Source organism: Delphinus delphis, chromosome 6 (assembly GCF_949987515.2).
Source record: "Delphinus delphis chromosome 6, mDelDel1.2, whole genome shotgun sequence".
NCBI classification, from domain to species: Eukaryota; Metazoa; Chordata; class Mammalia; order Artiodactyla; family Delphinidae; genus Delphinus; species Delphinus delphis.
Window position 1 is genome coordinate 95,003,351 of NC_082688.1, and position 16,729 is coordinate 95,020,079.

At 43.9% G+C, this 16,729-nt stretch overlaps 1 protein-coding gene across 3 annotated transcripts; it reads right to left on the reverse strand.

Annotated features, from left to right (window-relative positions):
- Positions 1-2,216: 2,216 nt before the first annotated feature.
- NFIL3 (nuclear factor, interleukin 3 regulated) lies at positions 2,217-16,202 on the reverse strand. 3 transcript variants are annotated; one of them, XM_060015105.1, is made up of 2 exons: positions 15,975-16,202; positions 2,217-4,056 (listed from the first exon to the last, which is right to left on the reverse strand). In XM_060015105.1, the coding sequence occupies exon 2, from the start codon at positions 3,878-3,880 to the stop codon at positions 2,492-2,494; it is 1,389 nt and encodes a 462-aa protein (XP_059871088.1). In that variant the 5' UTR covers positions 3,881-4,056; positions 15,975-16,202; the 3' UTR covers positions 2,217-2,491. The 3 variants fall into 3 exon arrangements, with proteins under 3 accessions (XP_059871088.1, XP_059871087.1, XP_059871089.1); XM_060015104.2 differs by lacking the exon at positions 15,975-16,202 and adding an exon at positions 15,304-15,560; XM_060015106.1 differs by lacking the exon at positions 15,975-16,202 and adding an exon at positions 11,188-12,822.
- Between the last annotated feature and the right edge of the window lie 527 nt (positions 16,203-16,729).

Genomic DNA, 16,729 nt, shown 5'->3' on the forward strand with positions numbered 1-16,729 from the left:
GATTTACCTTTTTTGCTATTATCCACTTGGACCCTTACAGTAAGTACCACACAGTGTAAGGTTTGTCCATTTTCGAGGCAGTTTATCAACAGTTTTGTTCATATTTGCTCCTATTTCATGGCTGCAAAATCTTCCATCTCTGATGGGTTCCTTTGGAATGTTGACTACTGCATCTCTTGACACACGTGTGCCCAGGAGAGCAGGACAGTTGTCCATGTGTTTGGACACTGTGTTGACACAATCCAGCATTCCACTGGGCACCGATTCACATTAAGCTGGAGGGAACTAAAGCTTTTTCCCCTCCATATGTAGTTATTGTTTTTTGCCAGTTGTGAACTTGGACAGCCCCTTGTTTTGCCACTTTGCATAGGAACCTGACTTTACCCTCTATCCCTATTATAATTCATTGTGTTAGATTCATTCCATCCATTCTAGGCTGTGAAATGCTTTTGGATCTCAACTGTCTCCCATATCTTAGCCCTCTTCTGCTTTATAACATTTGCAAATGAGATGGGTTTCCCTCGGGGCCTCACCCAGTCATTAATAAAAAAGAAAAAAGGCCGAGGGCCAAGACTGGTAACACATTCCTCTGAGTCAGGAGACTTCAGAGAGAAAACTAGTCACTGTGTCCAAAAGGACAAAGTGGATGGCATGTGTGCGTGTTCTAGCATTCCCTTTAACTCCAAGGATTGTTTTTTAAAATATAAAAGTGCAGGAAGTTTAAGATATCAAAAATCAGGCTTTTATTCAAACCAGGCAGTCAAAAATGCTGGAGACCCCCAAACTGGGATGTTATAACTGGGCCCTTCTTAGGTGCCACCACGAGATACAGGTGACAGAGTGAGTGTTAAGTCATCCTGCACATGTTTTAAATTTTATTTATTTATTTTTGGCTGTGTTGGGTCTTTGCTGCTGCGCGCGGGCTTTCTCTAGTTGCGGTGCGCGGGCTTCTCATTGTGGTGGTTTCTCTTGTTGTGGAGCACGGGCTCTAGGTGTGCGGGCTTCAGTAGTTGTGGCACGCGGGCTAGAGTAGTTGTGGCACGCAGGCTCTAGAGCACAGGCTCAGTAATTGTGGCGCACGGGCTTAGTTGCCACGGCATGTGGGATCTTCCCAGACCAGGGCATGAACCCATATCCCCTGCATTGGCAGGTGGATTCTTAACAAATGCGCCACCAGGGAAGCCCCTGCACATGTTTTATGAAGCCTCCAAGTCCTCCCCCTTACTTCTAGAATACAGAAGAGGTCAGTGTGAGAAGAAACAGTTCTGGAGAGGGCTTTGGTGAGGAGAAGAGCTATGGGGAAAGCTGTGCTTGATCAACATCCACCCATTCCTTCCACCCCACTCAGAAGCCAGTCCCGCCTTGCAACAGAAGACACATTTGGTCTGTATTTGAGGACACTTACTTCTATGGGGCAACTGAGGATCCTGGACAAATGATCAGTCATGATCATATCATCGGTTTACTTAGAATGATGCTTTCTTCTGGACTTCTATATTATAAAGAGTTTCCAAACTGGAGCTATTATTTATATTCATCTTTAACAAATAGTAAAAAAAAAAAAACAAGTCATTACATAGACTGAATGTGGTGGAATGGGATCATTGATGTGTTCCTTGAAATTTTGGAAACTAAATAAAACAATATTTCACTAGCTTAATTCCCTAGACTTATATTCGAGAACTGTTAAGATTTACAATAACATAAAAATGACTTCATCCTTAGTCTTTTATCCACTCTTTTAATGAACCTCTAAATAATAAACTGGGTCAGTGATTCAACTATCCACATCCATGTGTCATACTTAAAAGAGAGATGACTGAAGAGACAATGATGCTAAACAAGTTGGATTTTTCTACTTAAAAAAAAAAAGGATAGAGAAAACGTAACCTTAAAGAAAAATAGATAATGGGGAGTAATTTAGTAAATTACTAGTCTCAAATGCAAGAAAATGCATTCCCCACCCCCTCTTCCCTACTCTCCCTCTTTGGAAGGTTTTCAAACTTATCATAGCCTGGGCCAAATTAGAAAAGGAAATATTATGTGTTGAACTTATGTTTTGGTTTTCCCTTACAGATGGGAGAAAACTCCCCCAAATAAGTAAAATGCAGAATATCTTAATACAGTATCTACTTTTGTAACTTAAATTGCTCTTTCTTTCCCATAAAATTAAGTGCAATGGAGCAGAAGTTCTGTGTTTGTCACCAATCCTTTATTGAAACTGGTAACTTACACACTTTATAATAGAACAACAAAAATAATGTTCAATATATACAGCCTTTGCAATGGTCTATTTGACTATACACAAGGCAGAGTGATAACACAGTCTAATCTTCATAATAATTTGTGCACAGAAAGACACCCAACAGTCAACATGTGAACATTACAGTGAAATGACATCACAAGTCCAGTGAAAATTCAGCCTAATACAAAATGTACTATCTATTGCAAATGACATCTCTAAATGCCCAGAGCTTGTTCAGTAGTAATTTTACCCAGAGTCCGAAGCAGAGATTTGGTGTGTGGCTATAAGTCTTTTAAGTGAGACCACCTCTGCAGACAAGTTGGCTATCCCCTGCTTCAAAAACAAATTCTCTGGGTCAGAGACTTTGTAACCATTGTCTTTCACTTCGACCACTCCAGTTTTGTAACTACTCTGAGTTTTGCCATTAAGTTCTTTTTGATGCCAGTGTTCAGATTTGAGAGACCAATCTTGAATGTTAGTCACTTGCACTGAAAAGGGAGTGAGAGAAGAATGTACCAGATTGGGGGCATTATGCTTCTCAAGTTCGAAATGTCTCTTAGACGTCATGTCAACAGGCGAAGAAAGTTTTTGTGTGCCATCAAATTCGTGATCGAAGGCTTCCACTTTTATCTGCATGGCTTTGGCTTTAATCCGAAGCTTGTGCGGCAAGGCAGAGGAGTTCACTTCTGGAACTTTAACCACTGTGGCGTGGACACGCTGAAGTTCGACGGGAGAGTGGATTGGGCCCTTGGGAACCTGCTGCTCATCTTCTCCATCGGATGACTTTCCTACTGCACCTTCATCGGTTTCTGATGTCCTTGGAGAGTTACTGGAGGATCGGTTGACCTGCAGCAGAGGGGGAGAGTGTGAGTAGCCAGGAAAAGAATTCCCCATATAGTTCTGGTACACGGCCGCTCGGTAGGTGCCCGGGTCATCTCTGGGCTCCCTGGCATAGCTCTCCAGTTCCATCGGCTCTTGCTTGATGACCTGGAACTTGCTTTCTGGGCTTCTGCAGCCACTCTGCCCAGGGCCCTCCTGCGAATGTTCTAGCGAGGACACTTCTGAAACATCAGACAGAGAGCTCTGTGGAGAGTGCTTGATGACAGAAATGCAACTGCTGGCCACCATCGAGGGCTCGTGCTCATCCACAAAGGCGCTCACGGTGGATTTGGAAGTCTGGTAGTCTTGAAAATACACAGCTGTAGAATTACTGAGTTTCTGAATCTCCTGGGCATAGGCTGTCGAGCTAATTAAACCAAACTTTAATTTTAGGGAAAGCAGTTCAGCTTTTAAAGTGGCGTTTTCTTCTCCCAGTGCAATGAGTTTGTTCTCCAAAACCAGGTCATTCAGTCGACGCTTCTCCCGAGACCTCTTGGCAGCTTCGTTATTTTTCCGCCTCTTTTCCCAATACATGGCATCTTTCTTCTCGTCGGGAATGAATTCCCGTTTCCTCCGACATGCTGAAGATTTGTTTTTCCCCACACTTCCTTCATTGAGAAGGAGCTCTTCCCCTGTCGTCAAGTCTTCGGAGACTTCGGATAAGGCAGAATTAAGCACCATCATCTTGTCCACGCTGCTACCAGCATCAAGAGATGCCTGCTCCTTCTTGATGCTCTGCATTTTTCTCAGCTGCATCAGAAACAACCTTAACCTATATATGCGGTGAAGGAGAAGAAGTTATTTCCTCAGTAATCTCAAATGCTTTAAAAACTGCGGTTTAAAATCCATCAATATTCTTCTTTTTGTTCGACCGTCCAGGATAAATCTCTTCGGCTTCTCTCACCAAACGGAGTAGGGGTCTTCTAGGTCACCTGCAATACATGAAGAGAAACAGTTATCCATTTGGTAAATATTTATTACCAATTATGTACAAGAAAGTGCACGAAGCATTGAGGGTCAATATTTCTGCCCTTCAAAGAGTTTACAATCTTGCAAGGAAAATAAGTACCCAAATACTTATACGGTAAAGTTGTAAAGGACAAGTCCACAGTGAGACCTGTGGTCCAGGACAGTGAGAGAAAAAAACACATCTGCCCCAGGGAAAAACAGAGGAAGACTGTGTTTCAGGAGAAAAAATGGTGGGGTGGGGCATGTGGGGATAGGACATTACAGGACGGAAATGACAGATCGCCTCTGGTTGGTAAGTTTTTAAATAGTACTTGCATCTTGTGGGGCTTCTGAATACTTTTAGATAGCACTTATATCACTGCCAAGCAAACAAGCTCACCTCATAAAAGGAACTTTTCCAAGTAAACCCCTTTAATATCAGTAAACAAATTCTGTAATTACATGGAATCAAATAAAAACAGAGCTAAATTTTTATTGCCACAAAAATAAAAATAAAAGCCACACAAACAACTGAGTTGTAGTTGTTTAATCTCTTATGTGGCTGATGTCATGGTCATTCTCCCAAGTGACTCAGCATACCTGAAAAGGACTCTTTTCAATAAAGCCATCTCTTTTGACACATTTGTGCTATGAGGTTAGAAATGTTCTTTTTTTTTTTTCCGGTTCCTTCAAATTGATTTATCAAACATTCACTTAAGATTGAAGCATCCACAGTGCTTTTTTTGGTCCTGACAATTCTGTCATAATAGATTTCATTGATAAAGTAGCTTCAGACTAAAATAAACGCTTATTATTCAAAGGGATTTTTTTTTTTAAGTACAGTGCCTTCTTGAAACTTAAAATTATTTTAAACCAAGAGAATGTAATTATGGAAAGAATTTCTTTCCATTTTACTAATTAGTTTCAAACAAAATATAAGAACTCAAAAATAGAACCATCAACTAGCTTCCTTTTCCACTGATGACATATTTATAATCTGAACTTGGCCTGACAGGAGATAATAAATCCATATTAAGTTCCAATAACAATCTTCTCGTGGTCATTTTGGATCTGTCTTCCTGGACAGGGCTTCTCTGTCTAATTTTCCAGTAGGTAATACTTTCATAAAGGAGATATGGTAAGACAACTGTTCATTCGGCACTATCTGTATATGGCACTCTTCCTGCCCTATTAAAAAGATTTAATGTTTTTGTTTTAGGTCTCTCTTTCTTTCTTGTGCATAGTTTTATAATGACTAATGACGTTTAATTTTATCAGCTGGAAAAGACTGCCAGCTTCCTGTGTCTTTTCCAGAAGGAATGATGTAATAATTTCAGGATCATCAAGAATAAGGTTTAATGCCATGTTTCTGTCCATCAAATTGAGCCAATGGAAACAGTGAGTTGCAACTTAGCAAAACTTGTGATTACAAATACCGAGCTTCCGTTTGTTTTTGAAAATATAGCTTTAATGGGAAATGAAGGCAATGAGTCTGCCACAGCAGGCCGTGATGGTGTAGAAAGGGGAGCTTCCTAGTTATCACTTAGTAAACAACCCTGCTTCCTATATTTCCAGTTAGGTTTCTTGTTCTGATATGAAAACCCCTTTTCCTTCAATATACTGAATGGATTCTTCCCTCCTGTCAAGAATTTGTATTCCCTAATTCAGTTAAGTCTTCCCCCCTGAAATCAAATGAATGTTGAAGCAAAGAGTAAAAATTCCAGTTCCAGGAAGATAATTACATTGAACTTTTCCAAGATGCTTTTTAAATCTCCACTGTATCCCCAGATACTACTGTTTTTTAAAACATTATGCAGTTCCTTGCACACTATTATTCTGAGTATTTTCTCCACTTGAGACTCTTTCTCTTCCATGCATTTTTTAATTTGTCCCTTCCTTGGGGAAAAAAAATTACATTCCTTTTACATTTCACCTCACCTATGAGTTTTTACAGTTATGCTTTTGAAATGCCCCACCATTCTGTGTTAGTTACCGTTCCTAAACTTTTCATTCTTTCATCATTTCATGTTGTTTCATCATTTCAAACCTACATTGAGTGAGTTGGGACTCTCTTCAATCTCCTGGTCCAAAGAATAGCGCTGAGTCCAGTGTGAGTGAGGGCGGGCAGGCAGCCCTTGCCACACTGCATAGAGAAGATAACACTACTTCCATTTAACAAAAATATCCCACTTGTCCTAAAATCTCTTAACCCATTTCTTCTGGGTGTCTAAGTACTTTATGTCCACTTTGTCGTCTTTACAACTTTGTTGGTACATTCAAAACCTGCAGAAAAATCTCATTTCTTTTCAGTTAATATTCTTCCTATTTGAATTTCACTATGTGTACTAGAATCTGGTTCTTCCTTCATCCGCACATATTAACTGCCTCTATGATTCCACCAGCAAATCAGGCCATAACGACATTAGGATATTTTCTGTAATATTATTTATCAAATAACCTTGCAGTGTTGAAAAGAGTTTATCAGCAGTGCGAGATACTGTAGAGAGAGGTGCTGATTTTGTACAATGTGTATCTTCCTACATGTTTGTTTTGTATGCCCAACTAGACTGCAAATTAGTTCAGGGCTCAAATTAATATATTTGTATCCTAGCAACAAACTGAACCTATTAGGTGCTCAACATCTGATTGACAGTCACTCATTTGCCTTATATAAGAGAGCTTTGTGCCAAAAACACTTTGTTGATAAATTCTTTTAAATCTGATTATTACATAAATTCTAAAAAAGATATTTAACTTAGTAACAGAGAGCTTCTCTTATTCATTCCTTGACTTATTCAACACATATGGAGCACCTACTGTATACCTGGCACTGAGCCAGACTGGGGGCACATAAAGAGTGAAGGAAGAATCAAACTCCCAAGAGTCAAGGGACCCCCTTAGTCTTTGGTGGGAGACAGGCTTGTGAATACAGCGCTCATCCAGGGGTGTGCTAGGAGCACCGCCAACAAGGGGTGTTGGTGCACATATCACATTGTTTCTAGCTGCACTGCCTTTTTCTTTGTATGGTGACAGTAAAAACAATTATAACAGGTGCCATTTACTCAACACTGACTATGCAACAGACACTGTGAGCCTGGCCTGTCATTATTTCACTGCCCTCATAATAACCACTTTCAGATGAGAAAACTAAGGCTCAGAGAAGTTAAGCAACTTGCCCAGTGTCACACAGCGAGTTAAGGGGCACAGCTAAGATTCCAGGACAGCCCTGACCCCAATCCAATTCCTCTAACAGTACCCATTCCTGTACTCCCAGAGGGTTGTTCTGGTGTATATCCCTGCAATGCATCTCATTTACATACAGTTCCTTTCTGTGTTACTCTCATTTCTGGGTAATATATGCCCACTTACTAAGTGACTTTGGGGGCAGTAAAGCACTATTAGATGCTGCCAGAACTTCTTTAAGACAACAAAGGTACCATCTGGAACTTTTCTCCAGCTTCCACAGAGTTGTATAGCCTGCAAGTATTTAATGAATTGAGAAAACATTCTAAATTTTCATATCTCTGCTAAAATTTTAATCTCCGGGCAAACCTACATGCTAAAATAAATAGAAGGAAAAAAATTAAAGCTATTAGCATTGCCACCTGTGATTTTTTGGTACACAACCAAAATGTATCCATTTTCAACATGGTGGGAGAGGGCAGTTAAACCACAGAAAGACTGAGTGACTTTCCCAAGGCCATGCAGCACTAGAGGGCAGAGGTGTTGAGGGCAAAGAATCTATTTGTGCCCTTCAACAATAAATTTAAATTAAAGTGAATGGAAAGGTGGTTTACAATGCCTTCTAAAGACATCAGTTTTTATGCTCAACTAACTAATGACTTTATTTCAGTTCCAGTGTTTTCCCTTATGATTACTTGAACAGTCATTTCACCTCTGCCTCATGTTTTCAGATCACCACTAATGCTGTGTTACATCAGTCACCACTAGTTTCCTTTCTGGTGAATAACTGACACTAAATGACAATTCTATGATGCTGGGGTATTCGGCACGATCAGCTTCATTACACGCATTAGATAATACGGGTGCTTCTTAAAAACACAAATAAAAGGAGAAATTTAAGAGCAGGAGTCATCACATTCTAATGACATATTTTCCCACACCTAACTCGGATGTACCATTGCTAACTAATGCTTTTTTGTAGTACATCACACTATTTCTACAGGCAGGAGTTATGTTTCATAAACCCAGATTTTAAAGTCTATTTAAGTCAGATGACCTAAATATTGTTTTTAATTAAGATAAATTTGGTTTAGAAAATTCTCTAAAAGAATAAAGCTTTACAACACAAATTCTAGCCCAAATTTCTTTTTGAGGAGGGACCTTATGACTTATGTTTACAATGACAGACCTGTATCTTCTCTGGCCGCCAACACATCTCTCAGAGAAATATTGGTGGACAATTCAAACTTGTTACAAAACAAGAAGAGAAGAAACGTTTTGTTTCAAGCATCTAAAATCTTACTAATAGCTTAGATGTTAAAATCTACTATGAGAAAAAATCATTATTATTTCTTTAAAGAGATTGCAAATTGCTTCTATTTGATACTTTGATTTTAACATTCTGTCAATACAAGATGAAATACTATTTGATGTGCCCAATGATTTGGAAATATTTTGATAGAACTACCTCATTTTACCTCTACTCTCTGAATGTACTGTTTACACCCTCAGAGGTATAGTATAGATACCACTAAAGAAAAAAATTCTTTTATGTTAAAATACAAACCATCTCTCTACTAAGAGGCAGTTGCTTATTTTGAGATAAGTGCCATTTTAGTGAAAAAATAAAGTTAATGAATCAATTCACAGCTCTTTAAACTAGTAATACTAGCAAATGTTAACCTACATTTTCTTCCTGTGGGTAAAATCCATGACATGATTGTTTCAATAAAATGCTTTACTTCTTTTCATGGATGAAAATAAAATCTAGGGGGGAGTGGGGGATGAAAAAACTAAGGAAACACTGAAGTTGCATGAGGATTTTCTAATCAGGCTGAAAAAATGCTTTTTAAATTAAGAAAACTATGTTAAACCTCTTTAAGTACCAGTGAAGTGCCTCCCATTAATAATATAATTCTGTATCTAGTAACACAGACTCTGAAGTCAGAGAGAAATGTATACTTGATCAAGCCATGAACACACACATAAACAGACTTTCACACTTTTCCAAAATCTATCCTATCATAGCAACAAACTGGCCTACTTTTTCTATTCGGGTACTTCTGTAAATGAATGTGTCAAAACCAGAGCAAGTTTATGATAAATGAAAATATTTCAAGTTTCTTGCCCTTTCATCCTCAACAAAGGACCACTTGAAAATTAGATTTAAACTTAATAAATATGATGACAACACTGCATTTTATTATAGCATTGATATAATTTAAGGGATTGAAATATGAAATAGTATGACCTGATGTTCTTTTACAAAAAGAGGCTACTGTTTGTAATCTAACTCTCAATGAAAATATTCTGAAGACTGCTCAGGGCAAATGCGCAGATGCTAACACATCCAAACAACTTCAAGGCTTGAGGGAGGGGAACTGGGAGGATGGGGGTGATGAAATACTAATGCCTTATGAAAAATTCTGCATTCACTTCAAAATGGGGACCATTTGTTTTCTTGAAAGTTTCAAAAAGATAATTTATCAGTCTAGCAACTAATTTGAAATCTTAAGGGACATGGGTAATTATGAAGTTACCCAGTTATAAGAAATTCTGCAACAGGTAAGTAATACCAGACTACATGCAACATGGGATAATGATGGGGAAAATGGGGTGCATGCAGAGTTGTCTGAGGAAATGGTATGGTAGGGCAAGGTTTTGAATGTCCCTAATTATACTGAAGGATCATTCCAATTTTCCTCAGCTTGACTTTTTAATTTCTTGTTCACTTTCCTTCCCAGTGAGCAAACGATTACAAATGTCATTTATTATGTGCCTCATGAATAGAAGAAATTATTTTAAATGTTTATTTTTAGTGTTTATTTGAAGGCTACTTAACTCCAGCTTTAGATCCCTAGAAAGTTAATTAATAAAAGACACCATGTTCTGATAACTAAAAGGCTTATAAACATCATTCTGCTTCCAATGAAAATGAGTCCTCAAAGCACAGATTATTACGAAAGGCATCTAGTAAATCCCTACTAAACTTTCTTACCATAAAAACAAGCTAGCATACTCTAATTAAAACCATATGAGAAACAGTAATTTTTTAACTACAAGAAAGGTATTTGTAATGAAATTTGAGAGATAATTGGGGGTGGTGGCAATACAAGCTCATTTTGAAACTGGAAAACTCTTATGTAATGTCTGTGATCAAAGGTCAATGTCTTTCGACATTCTTATACAAGTCCAATCTGGATAAAAATCAACTCAAATATAATTTAGAAAAATAACAGGATATCAAACAATGTGTTAACCCTGTGAAATACAGGCATACCTTACAAAAACAAGAAATGAATATTAAAGGAAACTTCAATTACATTGTTTCTGTCATATTTTGAACTGAATCCCAAGTGTGCTCTCATTCCTTAATACAAATTAAAAATAAACAACTTTGAACAGCATCAATGCCATCTGGATTACAATGGAAATAATGAAGTATGTGTGATTTTACTAGGGTAAAAATAAAGCCTCGGCAATATGACTGCACCTTTTCCATTCCATGCTGCAATCACATTCACGTCTCAGAACTGACTCTATGGACCAAAGCAAGGTCAACTAGAAATATCCACTCAGCTGGTGAGTCAGGCACATTGCTCAACATGGGAAAGGGCCTGAACAAAGGGTTTTAATTTTCAGCTTGTTGCATCATAGTGATGTTATAATTGCACTGCGCAAAGATAAGTCTTTAACACAGAAAAGGAAATTGTTTCAAAAACTCCAGTGAGCTTGCACTCACACTCAGGGAAGGGACAGAGACAGAGGGTCACCCCACCCCCCCAATCCCCTTTTCAGGCTCCTGGCCTGGGCTGCTAATCAATTTCTCTTAGCCTCCACTTCCTCATGTCTAAAATGGGGACGATAATAGAACAGTCAACACAGTGCCTGGCACAGGAAGGGTACAGGTTTAGCAAATATTAGCTCTTCACCTCATTTCTGAAGAATGAGCAGCATCAAGGAAACGATGATGATGATTAGTTCTAGGCCTAATTTTTGCCTCTCGTAATTCGTAGTGAAGCACTGCCCTATGTTGCAAGTGTAAGGGTAAACCAAACGAAATTTACTTCTGTGTTAGTCAAAAGGGCCAACCATCAGCAGTTGGGGCATGTCCTACCGTTTTAACCATACAGGCTGCACACACTCCCTCCCAACACAGCTCATCTGTGAGGTCTAACCAGCCTCTGATCTCAGACTAGAATTTTAGATAGAGAGATTATCCAGGACCAGGAAAACCATCACAGAGAGGTAAAGGGAACTGAAAAAGGGCACCTGTTTGGCACTTTTTACACCATTCCTGCAACCATCAACTCACCTCTCCCTGTTCCTTTAAACAGTTCCCCCAAACATTAACCCAATGACTTGGGTAGTCTGAGGTTCTGCAATCCTGTCAAGAATTCCCTTCAAACTAAAATTACCATCAAACGTAATAGCAAATAGTTTTGAGAAAGAAATTAATCATTATTAGAACAGAAAAGTACAGTATTTCAAGAAGAATCTTTTTTTTAAAGATTTTTTTGATATGGACCATTTTTAAAGTCTTTATTGAATTTGTTACAATATTGCTTCTGTTTTATGTTTTGGTTTTTTGGCCCCAGGCACGTGGGATCTTAGCTCCCTGGCCAGGGATGGAACCTGCACCCCCTGCATTGGAAGGTGAAGTCTTAACCACTGGACTACCACGGAAGTCCCAAGAAGAATCATTAACTATAGGCTTAGTGCAAACTTTATTCCTTATTGCACAGAGACTTAGGCAGTGAAAAATGAAGGTGAATACCTTTATTAAAAAATATATATATATAGTTCCTGGTCACTTTTACAGGAAACATTTACTGAGCTCCCCACAACTGCCCAGCTAAACAGGTTTTATTCCCTCAGTTTACCCTGGAGGCCTATGGAAATCAGGGCAGTGCCCAAGATCACAGGCTGGGGCCTGGGACCCAGCTCTTGTGAGCCCACAGCCTGTGTTCTTTTTTAGCACTTCACTGTTTCCTAACTACTGACTGGCCTGAAACTCAAGAGAGAAACCATTAGGGATGGGGTGTAGGATTTGATCCCACAGAAGCCAACTTTTCAACAAAGCACTGCGCTGATGCCCTTTCAGAGAACATCTGTGACGCTGCCCTGAATTCACTGCGATTTATTGCAGGAGCACAGCCTCAGAAGACTTATTGCCAGGATGAAAGTACTACTATATACTCTTATATAGCAGGACAGCGGCATCCACACAAGTGTTTTGATTTTTTAAAATTCTGAACTCGGGGGATTTGAGTTCTCTCTACTCTAGACTTTGACCACATAGACTAAAGGTTCAAAAAAAAAAGAATACATCGACTCGACTGGCTACAGTCAAGATGGGGCTCTCCTCGTCACCACCACCAATAGTGGACCTCCCCTCTCCGCAATTTTTGTGGTCTGTTGACATTTGGAGGTTTCCTTAGGTCTTTTTCACTTCACGAAAATCAGAAGCCCTCGGCTCCGACATACAATGAAGCCTCCCCGAACAAAGGTTCCTGCGGTGCTCAGAAGCTCAGCGCGCAAAAAGCAATACGGCAGGCCCCTGGAACTGCGGAGCGGCCTCGCCCTGGGTCCCTCCTGTCCCTCCCGCTCTCCTGGCTCCCCTCCCGCCGCTCCGGCTGCCCTTGCAACCTCCCCCTCCCTCCTCCTGCCCAAGCGAACCCAGAGCGCATCGCACTCTCGGGTCCCGGGCGGTCCCTCGGCGCCCCCCCACGCGCCTCCCCAGGACCCGCCCCCGCCGGGTGGGCGGCGCAGCGGGGCCTTGGCGCCGCCAGGACCCCCGCGCCAGAACAAAGAAATGTGAGGAGGGGGCGAGGAGGAGCAGCACAGGCCGCCCTGCAGCCCCCATCCAAGCGCCGCCCAAGGGCGCTCCCTGCTGCTAACCGAGGTCCGCGCCCGCCACCCCCACATCGCCCCCAGACCCCAAGGGCCCGCAGGAGGGAGGGGTGGGCCGGGAGGCAAGGGAGCACCCCTGAGGTCGCGATCGGAAGGTGGCGCTACGCGGCCCCCTGCAGGCCCGGGGCTCCCGGCCTGCGCTCCAAAGTAGGTCGGGGTCTGACATTCGGGGCCTGGAGCAATATTAGCTTCTTGGAAAGCGACTTCAATTACTTGGGGTAATAAATTTGTTCCAGAGGTGAATCTCTGTAATACGTCCCCTCCTCCGCCCCCCTCCCACCTAAAAACCGTCCACAACCCTGCTTTTTAGTTATTTTAATAGTACATTAGGGGAAAACAAATCTGACATACACACGCCACCATATACATATATTCACATACACACTACGTAAGAGTCCAGGGACAAATTTAAAATCTGGGTATATTATATATTCATATAATCCTCACACGAATAAAACTAGGACATCCACCAAAAAAATACAATCTACTAACCTATATCTGTTTCCCATAAATCATATCTGGTCTGGAGAAAATAAAAATACGATGTGAAACAAATACTGTGACCCCATTCGCTGTTGTTATTTACAAAAGCCAAGACCAGAAGATGACACTCGGCCATCCCCTGCTGTTCTCAGGGAACAGCACTTTCCTAAAGTGTCCTTTAAAAAGATAAATGGGAGTCAGCATTCAGCAAGTCAACGGGCTCTGCGAAATGCCTTCCTAAAAATACAATCTTATCAAAGGTCTCCGAAGGCGTGGAGTTAAAACTACAGCAAATGGCCTTGAACTTGTATTTGCACACAGCCCTGGAGAAAACGCCAGAAATAGCGCTGTGAGGCCACAATTGTTAAAATGTGATAGGGCTAAATTTAGAAGAACGCACATTTCATTTAGGGCAAAAGACACACATTCGGCTGCATGAGCAAACTCAATGCTTACCCAGTTGTCTACTTTCCTGTTTAAAATATCCTTAAAAAAAAAAAACTGTTACAGTGACATTTTAAAGGCTGAGATCGTCCTACTTTCTTTGTAGCAAGATTATAAAATCACGTAATTAGCTCCCTCTTCCTGTGCTCACTGCCAGCAAATTCGTCCGTTACATAATACAACATTTCCAGGAAACTATTATGTGATCTGTCTTGTGTCTGAAAAAGCAATGACAATAAGGTGAGAAAAAGGGCTGATCGAATGGAATGCATTAAAATTAGGAAGGTGGGGAGGTGAACGTCACAATGGTTCGTCCCAGGTTTAAAAATAATAGCTCAGAACACCTAAGGGACGAGCTCGGGTAGTATCCAAGATCAGAATACAAACCGAGGAATTCTTCCTTTCATGTTTTGTAGGAGTGTTTAAAAATACATCTTTTTTATTTGGGACGTAGTATACAGGTAATGATCCAGTATCCAACGCGGCGCTAAAATTACCAAATCATTGCACACGTACGCGCACATTCCCACATCAGCCCGTAATCCTTGCCAATATTTCACTGTGGGCAGATTATGCAATGTATGCAAGTACAAATCCCACAACCTCCCCGAGCGCTGGTAAAACACGCTGACGACAAACAGGGTGGAAAACGTCTGTGCAGACTCAGCCCCGGACACAAACAAACGCAGCGCAGGCATTCTCCGAATGCCGTCACCATTCACGCTACCAACGCTCTTTCTCAACGAGAAAATCAAGACTCTTCCCCATTACTCAGCTCCCCTCCTCTCCACCGCCGCCAGCCCCGCAGAAGGGACGAGAAAGAAAAGAGCGCTGCCCTTCCCCACGAGAAGGCTCAGCCTCGGCTCAGCCTCCCCGGCGCTCTTCTCTATCAAAACATCAATTTTCCTGAAATCAGGAGACATTATGCAACAGCAGCAGGGGGAGCGCAAGCCAGCCCGGACTACGTGCCGGAGCGACGGCGCTGCAATCAAAGCAGCCACCTTAAGGTGGCGAGTCCCCCTCCTGACAAGGCAGCAAAAGTTTATGTAATGAATGCCCCGCGCACACTCGCAGCCGCCGGCCAGCTCCGCGCACAGCCGAACCCCGCGCACAGCCTAGCCCGCGCCCCGCGCCAGCCGGCCGCGCGCCCCGGGAGCGGGCGGGGAGCGGGGCACCGGGCCCGGGCCGGCGGTGGGCGGAGCGCTTACCGTGTTCCTGCTCTCAGGGCGGCGAGCTGGGGTGGCGGGGAGAAAGAACGGGGGCCGTGAGCGAAGCCGGTGGCGTTCGGGGATCGGGGTCCGGCTGGGCCTCCGGGTCGGCAGGCGGAGGCGAGGGCGCGGCGCGGGAGACGGGCGGCGCGCCGGGTCCGCGGGCGCCGTGGCCGCGCCGGGAGATGTGTGTTAGTAGGTCAGTTCCGAGCGCGGCGCTACGTCGCCGACCGCCAGCCCGCCGTGACGGGCGGCCCCGGCCCCAATCGCCGAGTCCGCACCCGCCCCCAGCCCGCCTCCAATGGCCGCGGCCAGCGGAGGCAGGCTCTCCGGTGCCCCGCCCTCGCCACGCCCCCGCCCCCTCCCCCTCCCGGCAGCGCCACCGGCAGCCCGCGTCCCTTCCCGGCCGCGGCCACCGCCGCCGCCCGAGTGCCGGGACGCCCAGCGCCTGGGGCCCCGCGCCCCGCTCCAGGGTTGCGCAACGGCCGGCGCGGCCGTCTCGACCGGAGCGAGCATGGGGAGGGGCCCGAGACCCCTGCCTCACCGTCCCGCTCCCCTCACCGCCTCCTTCGCCCTCTCGGTCACCGAGGTGCCTCTCTGAGCCCAGCGACCCTCGCTCACTCGCAGAGGCGCGCGTTTCGTCTCCCCGAGCGCGCAGCCGGCCAAGCTACCTGTTGCCGACCGAGTGCCGGGCCGAGGGCCGCAGGCTGCCGCGGCCCGGGCGTGGCAGGGACCTCCGCCTTCCCCCTCCCCTCACACTCTGGGAGGATCCCTCCTCCTTGGGGTGGGCGAGAGGGGAGGCGGGGGGCTGGCGAACGGCCAGAAGCCGGGACGAGCAGCAGAGGAGAGGGGGCCGGGCGGCCGTTCCGAGCCCCGCGGTGCTGCGTAAGCAGAGATTACAAAGCCCGGCGCGTCTCCCCTGAGAGCGCGACTGCCCGGAGAGAGGGGGCGGATGGAGGGGAGAAAGCGCAACGCATGAACACCGCCCCCTCTACTATTAGGACGAAGATGTTGGCTGCAAAGTTGTTGCGTAAGACGACTGGCAAACCAAGCTGGCCGAGGCCCATCGGCACCCACCCGCCTCGTCCCTCGGCCGTGCCGAGTGTGGCTGCCCGGGGTGCGGGTCCGCGGGGTTCAACCAGCTGGTACGCCCGCTGGCGTTTGCTGCTGGGGTTTGAGACGGCCGCTCAGGATCTCTTTTCTTAATCTCGAAGCTAGGAGCAAGTCTGTCATTTCTGCCTCTAACTGGATGTGGTTGTCTTCTCCCCCAAATTCCCGGGCTACGTAAGAGACCTAAAGAAATGGGAGAAAGGGCACCTCGCGGCGACTTAAGTCATAGAGCTAAAGACTGTAAAGGCACGTGGCACACACATGGCGCATTTACAGATAAAGCGGCAGTGCCTGCCTTTGCTAAGGGAGCCATATT